The 18,609-nt window shown below is 42.9% G+C and overlaps 1 protein-coding gene across 1 annotated transcript; it reads left to right on the top strand.

The window, feature by feature from the left end:
- Nucleotides 1–246: 246 nt before the first annotated feature.
- HDDC2 (HD domain containing 2) lies at nt 247–18,055 on the top strand. The gene is made up of 6 exons (XM_029223372.1): nt 247–350; nt 1,579–1,700; nt 3,548–3,650; nt 10,113–10,181; nt 14,112–14,250; nt 17,712–18,055. The coding sequence occupies exons 1-6, from the start codon at nt 279–281 to the stop codon at nt 17,807–17,809; spliced, it is 603 nt and encodes a 200-aa protein (XP_029079205.1). The 5' UTR covers nt 247–278; the 3' UTR covers nt 17,810–18,055.
- Nucleotides 18,056–18,609: the final 554 nt, after the last annotated feature.

Here is an 18,609-nt window from a genome sequence, read left to right as displayed (position 1 = left end):
CAAACAAGTAATGCATACCTAGATGCTCCAAGTACAGTGCCTCTGCCTTGGATGGTGCAATGCCCAACTGCAGCCACTACGGCCAGGAAGGTGGAAGACTGGACAGAACAGTCGGAGAAAACCAGGGTGAGGAAATGGAGAAGGAGTAAGGAGAGGAGGAGAGGGAAGGAGGGGTAGGGAGGAAGAATGGGAGGAGCTTCAGTGGGAGGGGCTTCGGGGGGAGGAGCTTCGAGCGGCGGTCGCGCTGCTGGCTCAGACCTGTCGGAATCGGTGGCCGCATGGCTGCGCCCATCTCGGGCCGCGGGGCCCGGGACCTGCTGCAGTTCCTGCGGCTGGTGGGGCAGCTCAAGGTGAGCGGGCGCCGGGAGGGCCGCCTGGGGCCGGGGTCGCGGCTGCGCGGAGAGAGGCCGGGGCCGGCCGCGGGGCGACGAGGCTCCTGCTACCCACCTGGCCCGAGGCCAGCCCCCTTCCTCAGTTCTCCCGGCCTCTTGGGGTCGACCGAGGAAACCCCTCCGGATGGATGCGGTCGTGCGTCCGGACCGTGGTCGGAGGAAGCAAGTGGCGGAGACTGCGTGGCCGGGCTGCTAGGGCCGACCCCAGGCCGGGAGGAGTCCGAGACGCGCTGTTTCCTGTGTCGGCCTGGCGCTCCGATGGGGCCGGCCCAGGCGGCCTTTCGAGAGGTTTCTGGAGGGGATCCGGCGCGGTGATGTGCTGGTCCCTCTGCCCGTGTCTGCCCCGAGTACTTTTGGGGCTCACGACCCCACAACCGGCCAAGTGGGAAGATCAGAACCCATTGGTCCTGCAGGGTTTAAGTGGAGTGCTTAAAATCTGTCTCACAATTACTTATAGAAATAACAAGACTTTTTTTTTTTTTAACGGAGGATTTTATGTAGCACACACTGGAGTTACATCCCAGGGGTCCTCCTCCTGCCGGTCCACCCCTGGCCACACGTTTTGCAGAATTTCTCCAAGTTCAAAGCAGATTATCTCTTTCATGCCATTGTTTCTACAGTTCATAAAATTCTTTAGAAATGTGAACTCCCGAGTCTCACAGGATCACATCATGATCTGAGTAAAAGGAAGAGTCATGACTGCTGGGTAGCATGAAGCAGTTAGAAATGCCTTATCCTTTCTGCTTCAGAATTTGGAAGTCTGTCGCTTGTTCACGACGCTTTCACCACAGTGTTTTTTACTTGTGTCTAATGAGTTGTTTGAAGTAAAATTTACCAACTCTTATAGTTAGGAAAGATAAGATACTTTACAGTTTTGTTCTTATGTTTTAAGGACTTGTATATGATCTGTACATCAGTAAATCGGTAACACGGAGTAACTTGACTTTTGGACTTATGTATTGTATACTTGTGAATTATTCCTCCCTCCCTCTCTCTTTCTCATTCTCTGCCCTCACTGGTTTATTTGATTCCAGAAGTTGATCATTTAGGTTAGTTAAGTGTTTTTTAATATGTACTGAAACCGTGACCCAGCTTCTGTGCCCTGTTCCCTGGACTTCTCTTGAAAAGCACCGTAGATTGTTAAAATACTTATTTTTATCAATTGTTTTCTGTTCATTTTTATCAGAGAGTCCCACGTACTGGCTGGGTATACAGAAATGTCCAGAAGCCAGAGAGCGTATCAGATCACATGTATAGGATGGCAATTATGGCTCTGGTGACCAAAGATGAACATCTTAACAAAGACCGGTAAGCTGTGAACTTTGGTGCCAGTTAGGGTCTGTGGGTATGCATGACTCTTCATGACTGAGGCCTGTGTCAAATTCTTGTAGCTTAGTGTATATGTCAAGAAAAATTACTTGAGGCAAACCATACAGATTCAGGATGTGGGAAGGGGCACTATATGCTGATCACTTCAGTTGTTGTAAACTGTACTCTGGGTTTTCTCCTGGCAAGTGAAAGAGCCTGCCTTGGTCTCAAGGAAACTTAAGTGTGATGTGAGGGTTTCCAGGGCCTTGAAGGTAAAGTGTCTTTTGTCTAAAATTGTATCCATACACTGTGTGTACCTTCATTTCACCCCTTTTCTGAATAGTAGCACTTATTTGTGAAGTGACTTTTTGAAATTGTATGTGCAGCAAAGAGCTGAGAAAGATATCCTCTCTCCCTTCAGTCAACCAACAAGTGTTTAAAATGCTTTTTGAGGGACATTTCTGGTGGTCCAGTGGGTAAGACTCCACACCCAATGCAAGGGCCCTGAGTTTGATCCCTGGGTGGGGAACTAGATCTGTCATGAATGCCGCAACTAAGACTTGGCTCAGCCAAAATAAATAAATAAAATAAAAAATAAAATGCTTTTTGAGCGCAGGACAAACTTTCCTAGCAATACAGTATAAGATAGTAAATAAAACCCAGATGAATTACACAGGCCCAGAGTGGCTTCCACACAGAGCACAAAATAAATTAAGTTAGAAAATTTAACCGAAGAGATCACCTGTTCTTGGGCGGTCTTAATGGAGGATACAGAATCGGAGTTGACCTCTAAGGTGCTGATTAGGTGGAGAAGTAGAAGACAGCACATAAAGAGAAGGGCAGAGAAACCAAATCTCTGATGGTAGGAAAGTAAAGGTATATTTTGGAGTTGATAAGTAAATCAAATTGATTGAAACAAAGGTCCATTAGGGAGTCTCCGGAGGCCTGTTACTCTGTAGATGGTGTAGAATTTAGGAGATTTTTGGCAGATGGTACGAGATGAGCACGGTGTCAAATGAAGAGGCTCGTAAGGACAGTCTGAGATTTGAACTAGATGAGAGAGCAACTGCAGGCAGGGACACCTGTGAGGAGGCTGTGAGGCCTTCTGCCTTGGTGATGGTGGGAACATAAAACAGACTGGCCCTCTGGGGCATTTATCTCATGAACTGCCTTTATTATTTTGATGGTGATTATCCTAATCATTATCACTAATAATTACAATCATTTGTTGAATAATCAACATGTTTCAGGAATATAAATTATCAAATTTAGTTTTCATACCAAAGTTAGGAAGTATTATTACCCCTTTTTACGGATGTTAAAAATGAAGGCTGCAAAACTCAGCATTTAAAGAAATTAAGTACCTTGGCAAAGGTCACACAGCTATTAGATGTTGATTGCTGGATGCAAACTCAGATCTGTCCAACTCTACCCATTTCTCTAGAAAGGGCATCATTTTGACATCTGACTAGTACATTGGGGAAATGATAGTTTTTGAATTTTGTATCAGTAAGTAAATGCTCTAACTAGATCACCTCCTGGCTTTTTAATCTAAAGTTAGCAACCTTTTAAAGTGACATTTGAGAAACCAGCTATTTTTTTTTAAATTCATGCTAACAATTTCCCCTGTATTCTCATGTATTGTGCTGAATATTAACTAGCAGTTTTGACTCAGAACTGTTGCAGGCTGGCAGAATATAATTACTTTAGGAAATACTGCATTAAAATAAAATACTCTGTGAGGCTGGAGAAAGAAAACTATATTATGTAACTTCAAAGTAGTATAGAGAAGGAATCTGTAGTGAATATAATTCTGTGTAATTATTCACCATTTCTTGCCTGGCCAGATGTGTACGCCTAGCCCTGGTTCATGATATGGCAGAATGCATCGTTGGGGACATAGCACCAGCAGATAACATCCCCAAAGAAGAAAAACATAGACGAGAAGAGGTCAGTGTTGACTGTTGACTCCACAAAAGACCCCCAGAAAAACCCACTGAGGAAACAAAGCTAAGTTTATTAGACCTATTGCAGTAAGGGAGAGTACCTCCTTGACGGAGTTTTAGTAGTGTCTCAGAAAGGAGGGTGAAGGGAGGGTATTTATAGAGTTTTAGGGCCTGGGCTGGAGGATGTTTGGATGCATCTTACAAGAGGAGCTACTATCTTACAAGATGGGATTGCATAGAGTTTAGGACATAATAACTTTGGGGTGGTAGGGCTGGTGAGCCAAGGTCTTAACAAGCGTCTTGAAGGGTAAGCTGTTAGTGCTTACTCTATTTTGGGTGGTTTACAATCTTACCTTCCAGAAGTAAGGATTTCTTGGAATAAGCAGTGAATTGGTTTTGCTTATTCTAAGCCTTGTTTAACACAGAGACAGGGCATTTTGTTGGTTTCAGTTCTCATGGAGGGGCATAGAGGGCACCTGAACACAGAGTACAGATAGTACGGCTTTCAGTAGGACAATGGAAATAGCTGGAACTTGAAGGAATTCTCCATGCTAGTTTAAGCTCTTTGGAGAGAAGTTCTATAAAGCCCAAGAATAATCATTATTATAATTAGTATTTAGTAAATTTTAAATTAGTCCTTTGATTTAGTGGTTAAAAGTAAAGAAAAAAATTTTGTATTAGTAAAAAATGAATAACATCAATAAAACATTGTCTGCTGATTTGGACTCTAAACCAGAGTCCAGGGACAAAGAGGAAGACATATTTGAAACAGAGACTGGAAAATCCAGGAACGTTTTTTTTTAAAATGCTGAATGGCTGGTTCCCAATTCAGGGATTATTGCAAGCTGCTTTTGTTGTAGGCCAGAGAGATTGATCCTAAATATCTAAGTCAACAGATCCTTCATCAAGGTGGTTTAACAGGGAAGGTGGGCTTAAATAGCTGTTCTCGGAGCTGGCGGAGGCTAGAGCTCAGTAGCCAACAGCATTTTTGCCCCTCTAGAGGCAAGAAGATCTATAAGGAATCTCAGTTTAGGAGTTCCAACACACCCTAAATTATGGTAGTAAGGGGAATAGTGTAAGGAATGTGTTCTTAGTGTAAATACAGGTCCAGAACACATGAGCATCATGACAGTCTGTGAAAAGGGAGGAGCTAAGGAAATGTTTCCCTGTAGGAGTCTAGACTGTCCTGAATAAAGAACTCCTAGGTTGACTGGCAGGATTAACACAAAAAGAAAACAATTAGCTCAATTGTTGCTGAGTTGCGGAGAGGAGTTAGCCCCAAACCAGAGGATGTTGGGTATTGACATATGACATAGAGAAAAAGGAGGAGGAAAAGACTCCTCAATTATATAGCACATTTCAGGATGTACAATAGTTTCATTCAAGGGTAAATGTATACCTTGTGGAGGAGAAATCACATACTGAAGTACCAGAGGGTGATCAGAGACCCTTAAAGTGACGCAAAGGAAGAAGAGAGTGTTCCCGTATAGGCACACAAGGAATGTGAGGTTCATTCCACAGAGGAGCGAGTCAGAACCTTCTGAAGAAAAAACATTCAGTAGGAAGGATCTCCAACCACTGGAGACAGAGAAAACCCACCTCTGTCCTGACAGAAGCTGAGTCCTGGCTAGTGACACCCCCCGGAGCGGGGCATAGAGGGGACTTGACACTCAGTGCTGCTTCTTCCTGGACGCCGTAGGCAAGCAATGATGAAAAGCCTGCCCAGCCTCATTAAACCTCCTGGCTGCTGCCCACTCCCTCTGATTTACAGGAGAATAAATATCATCAGAAGGGACAGGGGAAACATCTTAAAGAACCCCAAGTTCTTGGACAGGAAACCAAAGGCTTGGGGAGTGCTGATACTCCATTGCCTCTTCCTCTGCTAGTTAGGATTTGGGACAGAGAAAAAGATCTGGGAGGTGAACAGTTCTTTATGCAGATGGTGTTCATGAATAAGATGTGGATGTCTGAGCCATAACTTAAGATAATTAAATGAGGGTTTCTTGGCTCCTTGAGGTGGAATGCACATACTGAAAACCAGGAAGTATCATTTGCCCAGAGGCTAGCCAACGGCATCAGAAAGGCTTTAAACCAAAGTAGGAATGGGAGGAAAAATACTTGATAAAATTGGAAGGCTGATTGTCTTGGAGGAGAGTAGGTATTAAGATGAAAGGGAGAATGAAGGTGTAGAAGAGAAAATTCAGGGGGGCCAAAAGTAATACTTGTAGTCTGACTCCTCTCCTAAACAGGATAAAATAAACTTCATATTATAACCCTAGTTGGTAAATGGTGCCTGGTAGGGATCATTAAGAAGTAGTGGGATGAAGCTTGACTCTGGAATATAGCAATAGCAGGTTATATTCCTTTGCAAAGGGAAAACTTATTAAAACAGAAGGCAGAGTTATGATATATATGTACCTGAGAGTTAAAGTTGCTGAAGAACTAGAGGTTAAAAGGGGAAGAACAAAACTTTATTATGGGAGTAAACATGGCAAGATGGAGAAAGTGAAAAATACAGTGAACATTTTACAGAGTGCTGTTCCTGTGCCAGATAATGAGCACTTTATATATATATTAACTATTTAATCCTCACAGCAATCCTTTCAGGTAGGTACCACTATTAACCCCATTTTACAGATGAGAAACCTGAAGGACAAAGAAGTAACTTGCACAGGGTTCCACAGCTAGTAAATGGCAAGCAGGGTTTCAAACCCCATCTGAATCTACAGTTTGTCATTAGCTGTTGCACTCTTCAGCCTCACCAAAGATGTGTGAGTGATGAATACTGCTTTCTGGGTGCTTGTCACAAAACTGACAGACATTTGCTGAAAGCTTCACTCAGCTCAGAACTGTAGGCAGATTCTTGACATGCTTTGCTAACAGGAAGAAGCTAGGGAGATTATCACTCTAAATCTGTGTGAACAAGACAAAACTCAGTTTAGAAGTGGGAGTGGCAGGGCTCACCATCAGGCAGGGAAAGTCTGACATCTTCAGCCATTTGTCCTGGACTTTAATGAAGTTGATTTCAGTGGCTCATTTGAAAAGGTAGGCATGATTCTGTGGCATATGAGGCCAAACAAGGAATAACAACTAAGAGGTCTCAAAATGCAATTCTGATTGTATAATAACAAATGATATCAATGAGTTTAGGTCCAGAAAATCATTGCTTAATTTCAGGAAGAGAGCAAAAACGTATTTGTTTGCTATGTATTGTTTTTTAAAAGACATGGTGATTTTAGTCACCAGGAAGCTTATTAATAAGTCAATAATCATATGTGATTTCCAAAAAGCCAACTCAGCCTTGGGCTGCATTTATAGAAATAGAGCATTTGGCACGATGGAAGCTTTGGTTCCATTGTGTTTCGGGGTCAGACCACATATCAATCACCGTATTCAGTGCTGGGTGCATCGCTCTGAAGGAAATAAAGTAATCCCTTGTCACAGCAGGACTTTTATGTTTATATGCTAAAAGTTTAGATTTTGATATGTCTCTGTACCTATATGTTACTCAGTTCATTCTTTTCAAACAAAAGCAATGGGCAAACTTATGTTTCTAGAATGGTGTAGAGAAAAGCGATCTCTTTATAAAGACACTAATTTTTGAAAGTGCAAAGTATTTTCTCAAATATTTTGCTGAGATTTATGAAAAAGAAACAAGGGAGAACGCAGGTGCAAAATACTCTAAATTTCATACCACTAAGCCTGCTGTAATGGTACAAACCATTCAAGATGGTGATGTTAGTTACAAGAGCAGATTGTTGACACTGGCCAATATGGTTTGCTCTGGAAGTGGTTGTATTCTATAACATTTTTTTCTCCCGGTAATAAATAATTATATATACAAATATTCATTTTTATTTTTATTGCTTTTTCCCATCTCACCATTTGATTTTAAGTGAGACCTTTGCCACTTTTATATACCCACTTTGCCAAAAGTGGTTCTTACAACCATGTTCTTTTCAAAGAGCCTAAGCTCTAGTTAGAAGAACTGGCCCAGATTAAGAGGCATAGGATGAGGATAGTGAAGGAACTGGAAGCCTTTGAGAGTAGATTGCAGACCTCATGTCCCCAAAGTGTGATATTTTAGAATTTTGGAGCAACATAGAAATGAAGGAAGAGATGGGAATGAGAGGGGCTCCTGGGACTTGGAGACTAGAAATACATACTGAACACCCTCCATGCTCTCACTCTCTCATCTCTGCTTTTCTGTGGATTTTGGCTCTCCAGGCTCTACTCGGGGCTTCTGTCTCCCAGCCTGTGCTGGACAACTCATGCAGATGGTCCCTGAGTGGCTGGTTTGAGTTACATGGCCATCCCTTGGACCAATCACTGGTCACAGAGATTCTGGCCCAGCCGGGCCACTGCTCACCTGTTTGACATTGTGTTTTTATGAGGGAGGAAGGCAGAAGAGCTGGGGCTATAGGCATGGTGGAAGGACTACAGGGACAATTTTCAGCTTGATGTAAGAAAGTACTTTCTACCAATGCTGCCTAAAGCCCATTTGGGTAACCTCTTGAAGTGCTAGGCTCCCACCACTGGACATGTTTATGGAGGGAGACTAAGAAGTGCCCAGTGATGCTGCTGGATGGTTTGGCTCATTACCCTTTAACATCTCTTTTCAGTCTGTGAGTCTGTGAGCCTACAAAATGCTGCTTGTAGTTTCCTTTATGTTAATAACAATATCTGCCCATTTGTGTAGTGCTTTACATTTTGCAATAAAAACATTTTAACAGTAAAAAATGAACATAATGGTATACAAAAAATTTCTTTGAGATTTGTAATTCACTGATACTTTCCTGTTCTCCCCACACTCAGGTTTGTTTTGAACTCTAGTATGCTTATGGTTGAAATTCATGTGGGCATCTTGCAATTCATCCACAAGATGTAAAATCCATAAAACTCTTAGAGGAAAACATAGGCAGAACACTCTATGAAATAAATCACAGCAAGATCCTTTTTGACCCACCTCTTAGAGTAATGGAGATAAAAACAAAAATAAGCAAATGGGACCTAATGAAACTTAAAAGCTTTTGCACAGCAAAGGAAACCATAAACAAGAAAAATATACAACCCTCAGAATGGGAGAAAATATTTACAAACAAAGCAACAGACAAAGGATTAATCTCCAAAGTATACAAGCAGCTCATGCAGCTCAATATCAAAAAAACAACACAATCCAAAAATGGGTAGAAGACCTAAATAGACATTTCTCCAAAGAAGATATACAGATTGCCAACAAACACATGAAAGGATGCTCAACATCACTAATGATTAGAGAAATGCAAATCAAAACCACAATGAGGTATCACCTCACACTGGTCAGAATGACCATCATCACAAAATCTACAAACAGTAAATGCTGGAGAGGGTGTGGAGAAAAGGGAACCCTCTTGCACTGTTGATGGGAATGTAAATTGATACAGCCACTATGGAGAACAGTATGGAGATTCCTTAAAAAACTAAAAACAGAACTACCATATGACCCAGCAATCCCACTACTGGGCATATACCCTGAGAAAACCATAATTCAAAATGAGTCATGTACCACAATGTTCATTGCAGCACTATTTACAATGGCCAGGACATGGAAACAACCTAAGTGTCCATCGACAGATGAATGGGTAAAGAAGATGTGGTACATATATACAATGGAATATTACTCAGCCATAAAAAGAAACGAATTTGAGTTATTTGTAGTAAGGTAGATGGACCTAGAGTCTGTCATACAGAGTAAAGTAAGTCAGAAAGAGAAAAACAAATACCATATGGTAACACATATACATGGAATCTAAAAAACAAAAAAGGTTCTGACGAACTTAGGAGCAGAACAGGAATAAAGATGCAGATGTAGAGAATGGACTTGAGGACGCGGGGAGGGGGAAGGGTAAGCTGGGACGAAGTGAGAGTGGCATGGACATATATACATTACCAAATGTAAAATAGATACCTAGTGGGAAGCAGCCGCATAGCACAGGGAGATCAGCTCGGTGCTTTATGACCACCTAGAGGAGTGGGATAGGGGGAGTGGGAGGGAGACGCAAGAGGGAGGAGATATGGGAATATATGTATATGTATATGTATAGCTGATTCACTTTGTTATACAGCAGAAACTAACACAACATTGTAAAGCAATTGTACTCCAATAAAGATGTTAAAAAAAAAAAAAAAGATGGAAGCTCCTTGGCCTTGCTTCTGATATTTCTGTAATCATTTCACACCCTCCTCATTGTCCTTATTTGTGTCTGGTGTGCTGTAGGCCACAAAATAAGTGCTCGTGAATAAATACATATGAACAAATACATTTATTTAATGTACACAACTGCCCTCCTTGTAAGCCTAAATATTGTCCAATATTCTGCTGCCCCTTTGGGAGTTATTTGTAAGAGTTTGAGTCCATTATTTGGCATTTGTAGATGAGTTGTTAAATAAATGTGAATATGATAAAAGTAATGATTTGATATTTCAGGAAGCTATGAAGCAGCTAACCCAGCTTCTCCCAGAGGGTCTCAGAAAAGAGCTCTATGAACTTTGGGAAGTAAGTATATCTGATGGGTCGCTTCTTATTGTAACTGAATTTATATGGTTCATCAGTGTTTTATTTGACTTAGACTATCTCAATAAGCTGTCTCCAACTTGTTGCTTTTTTGGTCGTGTCAGTTTCTCACCTCCTAGCTGCTGCAGGAACTTCTCAGGACTAACAGTAATTTTTCTTCCCATTTCCCTTGTCACCATAAAGCCTGGTACGGATACTGACTCACAGCCCCTGGATTTCCTGATGCATGGCTCTCATCCTCCACCCTGTCAACCTCACACCCCCCCACCCCCGTCTCTGGTCCTTGAAAGGAATGTAGGCTTTGGGGTAGTTCAGAACTGGGTTCCCACCTCACTCACCACTTCCTGGCTCAGTGACCTTGGACTCCTTCCCCTCCCTGAGTCAGTTGTCCATCTCTGAAACCATTAAGGGGTGTTAGGGCTGAGTGAGGTCAAGGCCAGGTGCTGCCATGGAGCCCAGCGCAGAACGTGGGCTCTGTGGGTGCTCAGTCCCTCCCTGGTGCTGTTTTCCAGCAGTGAAGGGAAAACGACAAACAAACCCTGCCTACTGCAGTTTCTCACTCCCCTCCAGCCCCACTGACCCTCCCTTGCTTGAGCCTCTAGCCCCACCCCTTACGCTTGGGTAGCCCTGCCTCTCACTCTCACTTTTCACGTTTCCTTCAAAGCCCTGCTCCCTCCTCCTGTCTTCTGAACCTGACCTTCCACCTTTTCTTTCACCCCCTAAAACTCATATGTACCTCCAAATAAGACCTTATTTGGAACTAGGATTCTTACAGAGGTAATCAAGTTAAAATGAGGTCATTTGGGTGGGGCGCTTTTCCAATATGACTGGTGTCCTTATAAAAAGGGGAGTTTGGATGCAGAGACACACATATTGGAAGAATACCATATGAGCATGAAGAAGGCCATCTGTAAGCCAAGGACAGAGGCCTGGAGCAGTTCCTTCCCTCACAGCCCTCAGAAGGAACCAACCCTGCAAATACCTTGATTTCCAATTCCCAGCCTCCAGAACTGGGAGATAATAAATTTCTGTTGCTTAAGCCACCCGGTTTGTGGTACTTTTTACAGCAGCCTTAGAAAACTAATTCTCTCTCTCTCTCTTCCTCTTTCCCTGATTCTGTGCAGTGGCTACTTTATTATATTCTTCATTATTTTTTAATTATCTCTGTATTCTCTCTGTTTGGCTCTTTACTGTATCTGTTAGAGTTTTGTACAGTTATAGCTGAAAGAAAGCCTGTTTCCAACTCCCTTATTTTATAGATAAGAAGACTGGAGACTAAAGAGTTTTGCCTTCCCCAAGGTCTCTTAGCCAGCTGGTGACAAAGCAAGGCCACAAGCCTGCCTCCTAACTCAGCATTTTCTTTATGTCATTACGCTGTATGTTAATTAATTGAACAAGCATTTATAGTTCTTATGTATTCATGATACTATGTCAGTTACTTACTATTAATTGTAAGAGACCCTGGGTTTCCAGGGGCTGCTGTAACAAATTACCACGAACTCGGATGGCTTAAAACAACAATGTATTGTCTCACAGTTTTGGAGGCCAGAAGTCCAAATCAAGGTGCTGGCAGGGCCATGCTCCCTGAAGGCTCTGGGAGAGGATCCTTCCTTGCCTCTCCCTAGCTTCTGGTGAATGCGTCTTCCAGCTTTGACATCCTTGCCTTCTGAATACGTTGTTCGAGTCTCTGCCTCCTTAGTCAGGTGATGTTCTTCCTGTGTCTGTATCTGTGCCCAGATTTCCCTCCCGTAAGGATGTCGGTCATGGGAACTAATCCATTATGACTTTATCTTAATTTGATTACATCTGCAAAGACTATTTCCAAATAAGGTTACATTCGTGCGTTACAGGTAGACATGATTTTGTGGGAATGCTATTCAACAGAGAACAGACTCTCATATTAACTTACACATGTTTTAGATTCATGTACATTGGCTTCAATACCAGATTTCCAAAGTTCAAATTACTGGCTCCTCTGTTTACTAGCTATTTGATCTTGGGCAACTTACTGAACCTCTCTGTGTCTCAATTTCCTCATCTATAAAATGGTACTAATAGTAGTATACCTATTTTACAGGGTTGCGTGGCAATCAAATGAATATATGTAAAGCAGTTAGAATATTGCCTGACACATAGTACACTCTGTTTTTCTGTCTCCAGTCCATATGTTCTGATTTTGATTTAAGAAAATAGGGTCATTCTGTACCCAGGGAACTGAGTACTGGTTACATAGAAAATGGCAGTTGATCGATTTCTGAAACGTTAATCACTGCTATTCACAACTGTAAATAGCTATCAGCCCACAGGGTCACATCTAGTTAAAGCAATTAGATATCCTCGATTATAATTTATCTTTTACCATAGAAGTGTGAAGTCAAATTTTAGTAAGTCAAGGGAAAACATTTTCATTTTTTTCCTCGAAGTATCACAGAAAGATATCCGCCCTACCACCTGCATTTTGCTTTAAAGAAATAACCCTTGGAATCCCGAGGCAAAGCAAGAGGTGCTCCCTGCCATATGCTGAATGCCTGGCACACTCACCTGCCCTTGGATTGTTTCCCAACATACAGCTGAAGATACTGTTGGGTTAACAAGTACCCCTTAAAAAAGCCTCTCTCTGTTCTATCCTTTGAAGTACAAGTGCAGTATTTTGGTGGGGAGTTTGATATACAGCAACATGAGGGTCCTGGGTCCCAGAGGGAGAGTCACGAGGAGGTGGGAAAGTGGAACACATAAAAGACAAACTTTATATATGTCAGTACTTCATGTAGTGCCAATCTTTCCCCAAGGGAGAGGGAGGTAACCTTTGATCTTCCTCTCCTTTCCTCTCTTTCTCTTTCCTTCGGTCCTCCATGTTGAGAACCTGGAACTTGTATCTCTTTCCTGCTTGAAATCCTCATCCTTCTGTTGTTCTGAAAACCCCAATCAGAGCTTCTTTCCTGCTTGAAATCCTCATCCTTCTGTTGTTCTGAAAACCCCAATCAGAGCTGCATCTAATAAAAACCAAGAAATCTTCAGTGATTCACATCACATCACCCTGCTGAGAAAGCATGACAGGTTCATTATCTGAACACATCTAGGGTGGAATTACAAATGAGAACTTGGCAGGGAAATCAGTTGGGAATACTTTGGTCTTAATAGAAGAATGGTTCTGTATAGTATTAATTGGGACTGGTGGTTTTGTGACATGTGTCATGCAGTATGAAGCAGACTGCCTCTTATTTCTGGTCTGCACTGAGGAGGGAGGGAACAAAGGGAAGAGGAAAGGTAAAAAAGCCACACCCCGTCCACTACCTTCACCGCCTCCCTGCCACCAACACATGCACATACCCATGGCATGAAGAGTTCTCAGACCCTGGCTGTATCCTCAAGAGTCATAACCCGGAGGGACTTGATTAACTCCTCCCTATTTGGAAAGCAGGGACAGAGATTTTCATTGTAGAGTGGTAACCGAAATTAAATGAGAAAGCTAGAAATTCACTTCAAAAGGAAAAGGAAACGCGACATTAAATGGAGAGGGAAATAATTTGAGAAGCATAAGATGAAATATTAGCTTGAAGTTGAAAAGACCTGCTCTACTCAGGTGGATTAAAGAATAATGATCTTGAAGATAAGTTACTAAACAGGAAGGAAAATGCTTGGAAGTGTCCATGTGAACACATGAGGCCTCGCAGGCATCGGGTGGAATAGATGGAGCTGTGAGCACCGCCTTCCCACATACAGCGCCGCTGTTAAGCTGTGGAATTGCAGGTGACTAGTCTCTGTGATGGGTTTGTATGCAGTGGAGAAATGTGGCCAGTACAGAATGTGCTTTTAGCTGTGACTCTGATTTCAGGTACCAGAATGAGAATTTTCCTGGAATAACCTATCATGCAGCCCTAATCATGTGGCTTTAATTGTCCCTTTACTTAGGAATATGAGACCCAATCTAGTGCAGAAGCTAAATTTGTGAAGCAGCTGGACCAATGTGAAATGATTCTTCAGGCATCTGAATATGAAGACCTTGAGAACAAACCTGGGAGACTGCAGGACTTCTACAATTCCACAGCAGGTGCGCAATGCTGCTTTCAATAAGCATCACTTTAGTTCGGCTTAATTTACTCCTAGTGTATAAAATGTTAGTCATAACATTATATGTCCACTGTTGTTACCCTCCTCTGACACTTTCGTATGGAGCATCTAAGAAGCAAATGGTGGGGTTTATGGTATGAGGTGACCTAGTGCACAAGAGCATTGCCACCCTGGTTTCTGAGCACCAGGTTCACATCACACATACTAGCTGTGTGCTTCCAGGCAGTCTCCTGACCTCTCTGAAAAATGGAAATCATAATACCCTACTTAAGACATAGGCTGGTTTTGAGATTCAAGAGAGGTAATGTATGTCAAATGCATTATAATATGTAAGTGCTTTATAGATGTCAGGTCATGTTAAGGTGGAGGTAGAAATAGAGACTTAAAAAGAGAAAACTCCAAACAGCTGAAGTCACCGTCGTCATTATAGCTCTTCAGAGCACAGGCCTAAAGTCAAACTGCATGGGTTTGAATCCTGGTTCTGCCACATACAATTTACGTAACTTCCAGTAAATTAATACTTGACCTAGCTCTGGGCCTTTGTTTCCTTATTTTTAACTTGAGGATAATTACAAAATCTACTTTATAGGGTTATTTGAGGATATATGTGAAGTGCTTAGAAAATGGCTGGCAATAAGCCTTAGCTATCTTCATTTTTTTTTTTTTTTTTGCGGTACGCGGGCCTCTCACTGTTGTGGCCTCTCCCGTTGCGGAGCACAGGCTCCGGACGCGCAGGCTCAGCGGCCATGGCTCACGGGCCCAGCCGCTCCGCGGCATGTGGGATCTTCCCGGACCAGGGCACGAACCTGCGTCCCCTGCGTTGGCAGGCGGACTCCCAACCACTGCGCCACCAGGGAAGCCCGCTATCTTCATTTTGATTCAGCTTCTAGAGTGAGGCACCAGGTGCACTGACCGCTGGTGTTCATGTTGCTCCCTGGAGTAGAACTCCATCTCTCTTCCCTGGGAGTTCTTCAGGCTCAGCTCAGCCTCCATCTCCCCTGAGAATACTGTTAGCGATGATTTTGGGGGGACCTCTCTGGACCCTTTTGTGACCTCATCAAGTAGAGGAAAGTCCCAGCTCCAAAATATGCTCCAAACTATGATTTGCATTGTAATGAAGTTGATGTGATTTTCCTTCTCTCTTTTCCAGCCCCACTACCTCTGCCCTAGACAAGGCCCTCATTATTTCTCTATTGAACTGTTGTTATAACCACCTAATTTAATCTGCTAGGCTCATGAGTTCATCCTGCATGTCTCAGTGCTTTCCTCCTCTGTAGATATAGGTATCATCACTTCTTTGTTTTTTAAACGTTTGTGGCTTTCCTCTTCCTTAAAAATAAAATCTTGACAATTTTTAAGTCATCTGAACAGCTCTGCAGGCTAAGGCCACTCAGCTGTCTGGTTTCCTCTCCTAATCTTCCCTGTCACAGCTGAGCATTCCCTTCTTTTTGCTCAATCTGCCCTTGGCCTGCAGCTTGCCTTAGTGTTGTCACAGTCTGACTTGCATTCTCTGTAATAATGTTCCTCGTTGGGTTTCTTTCCAAAACCCCACTTGCCCACCCCACCCTATCGTAAGCTGTTTGAGGGCTGAGACCAACCAGCTTTGTCTTATCTGTCCTTGATATAGGTGATGCTCAAAATGTTTGACTTTGGTTCAGTGGAATAATGTTGTAAACCAGGTGTCAACCAACTATATAGCCCGTGGGCCAAACTGGCTGCTGCTTGTTTCTATCAATAAAGCTTTACTGAAACAGCCACGCTCTTTCTTTCTCTGTTGTCTATACTGTTTTCATGCTACAACAGCAGAGCTGAGTACTTGGCAGCAAAGACCAAATAGTTCACAAAACCTAAAATATTTACTGTCTGACTCTTTACACGAAAAAAGGTTTGACCAATGATTGGGTTACTAGATAGCATATTTCCCCAATAAGGTAATAAAATATGTCATGTTTATGTTGTTCTTTGCATTTTAATACTATTATCTTCTATTTTGGTACATTCACAATGAAAAACAGAAAATGAAACATGAGAATACTAGTACAATCAAAAACTATGGGAGCTGGAAGGTCATCTGGTTTAAACTCCACATTTTATTGCGGAAGAAACTTGAGCCTGGAAAGAGGGTGATGTGCGCACAGCTGATGAGATTAAAATTCACTGCACTTTCCACTGTGGTGCACTATTTCTAGTAAAAAATTAGTAAACTTAAACAGTGTAAATGATGTAAGAAATGGTTTCTTCCTATTTCTTGCCCTGGTTTGGACCAGGGTAGTAATGGTAGAAAAAGTAAGAAGTCAGATTCTGGATATATTTTGAGTATAGAGTCGACAGGATTTGTGTATGGGGTGTTTATAAGAGGAGTCTGAGGATTTTGGATTTTCCACTAGACAGGAAAGATGGGGGGAAGAATAGGTTTGGAGGAAGAAAATCAGGGGTCCCAGAAGCCAAGGGAAGAAAGTGTTTCAAGAGGGCAGGAGTAGCCGTCGGATTTAGCAACATGGAGCTGATCGGTGTCCTTGGTAAAAGCAGTTTTGGTGGAATGACGTTAAGTCTGACAGCACGACTTTTACACCGTGGGGCAGAGGATGGCCTGGAAGCAACGAGGAGTGTGGAGGACAAGCCCTGGCCTGGTGGTAGGAGCTGCATGAGACGGAAGACAGCCACGGGTGGAGGGGCTGCAGAGAAAGCTGTATCCTCAGGACGAGTAGGTGTCAGTTAGGGCAAGAAAGTGAAGGGGACGTTCAGAGAAGAGATTGAGCATAGCGAATCAATGGAATAGAGTTAACTGTGGAATGAAGAGCAAGCAACAAAAGGCACTGGCAAGAGAAGACAGGGAAGAAGGGACGGTGGGTTTAACCACCCCTCACCCACCGCGTGCTAGCCACCACCCACCTAAGATAGCTCGGAGCTTGGCTGCTGCCCAGGGCAGAAACCCAGAGGGGCCAAGGAGCCAGGAAGACAGCACAGACTAGCTTGTTTCATTGTAGATGTTTGCACTCTTGTTTGCATCCTGGGACAGCCCAGACCCCCTGGTCTTCCTATCAGTCTTTTTATATGTAGGTGCATTGTTCCCCACAACTAATTGCAGATTCAGAATGGACAGCAATTGTTCTCAGTTCTCTGGACTCCATCCTCCCTGAGTTTCCCTGGAGTTCCTGGTAGGGGTACTCAGAGGCTGCCTGGTGAGGTTTTCCCCAGGTCTGCCTGAGCTGTAGTTCTTTGCCTGATTCTCATCCTTACGCTTGATAGCATCTGGGGTGACTAGCGTAAGCTCCGAGTGGTTGCCTTTGGCCTCTCTCCAGGACCTGGAATCTTACTCTGCGTTGGAGTCAAGTATGGGTCAGATCACAGAATCGGGCTCCTGACAAGCCCTAGGATCCAGCTGGAGAAACTGATGTATTCACTTGTCATTATCTTTTTCCCTATCTTCTTGCATTGCAGGAAAATTCAGTCACCCTGAGATAGCCCAGCTTGTTTCTGAACTTGAGGCAGAAAGAAACGCTAACATAGCTGCCGCCGCCGGTGAGCCACACTCGTGAGAGGCACTCCTGTAACAAACATTTTATTTTTCTGTTTCATGGTATTGTGTTTTGCCACTGTTGGTCTGTTGATTCCCCAGATGTGAGTCTGTTTTCAATTGCCTGGACTCCAGCAAGAAACGTGATAAAATTTGGACAGTAAAAGAAGCGACAGAACAGGGTGTGGTTCTGAAAATGCCATGGATGAAGACTTGGAGGGTGGGGGGCTTTTTATGAACTGAATAAATAAATTTTTAAAACCTTAAACTTCGGAATATTTATTACTGATTTTAAGTCATCTTATTCTGAGTTAACAACCTACCTCCCTGAAGGCCAGATTCGTTGAACAACAGAAAATTTAATTATGATTGCTTTTAAGAAGATTCTTCAGCTGGCTTAGTGATAAGGATCCAGGAAAGACAAAAGTATCATAATGCATTCTCCCATCAGATGAAATGTTGCTTTATTCAGATTCTGTGGCCAGATTTTTAATTCACTATGATCTGCTTTAGGCCCCTGATCGTAGACTTGTAAACCTGGTAACTGGTTCTGCCCCCGCCCCCGTCAATCCTTTCTGTCATTTGGGGATATAAATCTGGGCATGTGATCTCAAATGGCATTTCTCCTCCTCTGTTTTCCCCTGGCTGATTTATATTCTTCAGACCTTGATTATAAGATATTTATCACCAGATGAGAAATATATGAGTTATTACTGGGTCACGGGACCTTATGGAGCGAACACATCAGACCCGACTTCTTCCCCTCATTTCCCTAGCATAGGGTAAGTAATCTGCCCGCTTGCCTTTACATGTTGCACAGCC

The sequence above is a fragment of the Monodon monoceros genome, unplaced genomic scaffold (assembly GCF_005190385.1).
Source record: "Monodon monoceros isolate NGI ecotype Baffin Bay Population unplaced genomic scaffold, NGI_Narwhal_1 Super_Scaffold_15, whole genome shotgun sequence".
NCBI lineage: Eukaryota > Metazoa > Chordata > Mammalia > Artiodactyla > Monodontidae > Monodon > Monodon monoceros.
Note: the sequence above shows the minus strand (reverse complement) of the source record. Positions and strands in the feature narration are given on the sequence as shown.